This window comes from Emiliania huxleyi, assembly GCF_000372725.1.
Source record: "Emiliania huxleyi CCMP1516 unplaced genomic scaffold EMIHUscaffold_10526, whole genome shotgun sequence".
NCBI lineage: Eukaryota > Haptophyta > Isochrysidales > Noelaerhabdaceae > Emiliania > Emiliania huxleyi.
In genome coordinates this window covers 1-881 of record NW_005202095.1, presented here as the reverse complement: position 1 = coordinate 881, position 881 = coordinate 1, and the positions used below count along the sequence as shown (strand labels likewise).

General features: G+C 71.3%; 1 protein-coding gene across 1 annotated transcript; it reads left to right on the top strand.

Moving 5' to 3' along the window:
* Positions 1-248: 248 nt before the first annotated feature.
* On the top strand, positions 249-852 carry EMIHUDRAFT_125551 (hypothetical protein; the record flags this gene model as incomplete). The annotated part of the gene is made up of 1 exon (XM_005792660.1): positions 249-852. A coding segment is annotated over one exon (604 nt), but the record flags the coding sequence as incomplete, so codon positions are not given.
* Positions 853-881: the final 29 nt, after the last annotated feature.

Sequence of the window (881 nt, the reverse complement as noted above, 5' to 3'; positions counted from 1 at the left end):
AAGCGGGTGGCCAGCGCGGCGGCAGACGTCGCCTCGCAGCAGGTCGCCTGGCAGCTGCTCGCCTGGCAGCTGCTCGCCTGGCAGCTGCTCGCCTCGCAGCTGCTCGCCTCGCAGCTGCTCCGCTCGTCGAGCTGAAGCAGCAGCGCCAGGAGGGGCCTCCAGGTGCTCGCCGCCCCATCGCGGCGGCCGGCCGGCCGAAATGGAAGAAAAACCTCCGGTCAATCATCGTGTACTCTCCGACGGCGCAGATGGCGCGATCGCGGCCGCCGTCTCGGGCGCGGAACGAAGACGAGACCCCGCCCGTGGACTGGCTCGCCGAGCTGGCGCCGGAGCTGCAGCTGCTCATTCTCGAGGCCGTCGACGACTTCTCGGACTGCGCCGCCGTCAGCCTCGCGACGCCGCGCCTCGGCCTCCTCGCCTTTGGCCATGACCTCGCTCGCTTCAAGGACCCCCTCTTCGCCGTGGCGATGCAGCAGCAGCTCGCCCAGCGCACGAGGTCTAAAGGGGAACAACAGACGCCCGTGACCGAGGCCATCCTGCGCAAATACTCCGCCGACCGGCGGGCGAGGCAGGAGCACTTCCCGTGGCTGGAGCGGGTGAGCCCGGCCCTCTGCCTCTCGACCGGCATTCGAGGTCTGGGCAGCCGCCGCTTCGAGTTCTGGCGGCTGCAGCGCGGCGACGAGCCGGGAGCACTGCTGCGCGAGCGGTCCTTGCAGCGGGGCACGATCTGGCACTTTACGGGCGAGGCGGGCGCGGAGCGGCAGGTGCGCACGGAGTATGCCACCGGCGAGGTGCAGCTCTTCGAGGGCGAGAAGGGCGCCGAGCGGCTGGTACGCACGGACTTTCTCGACGGTGCCGCGGCTACCCGGCCAGCCTCGGCG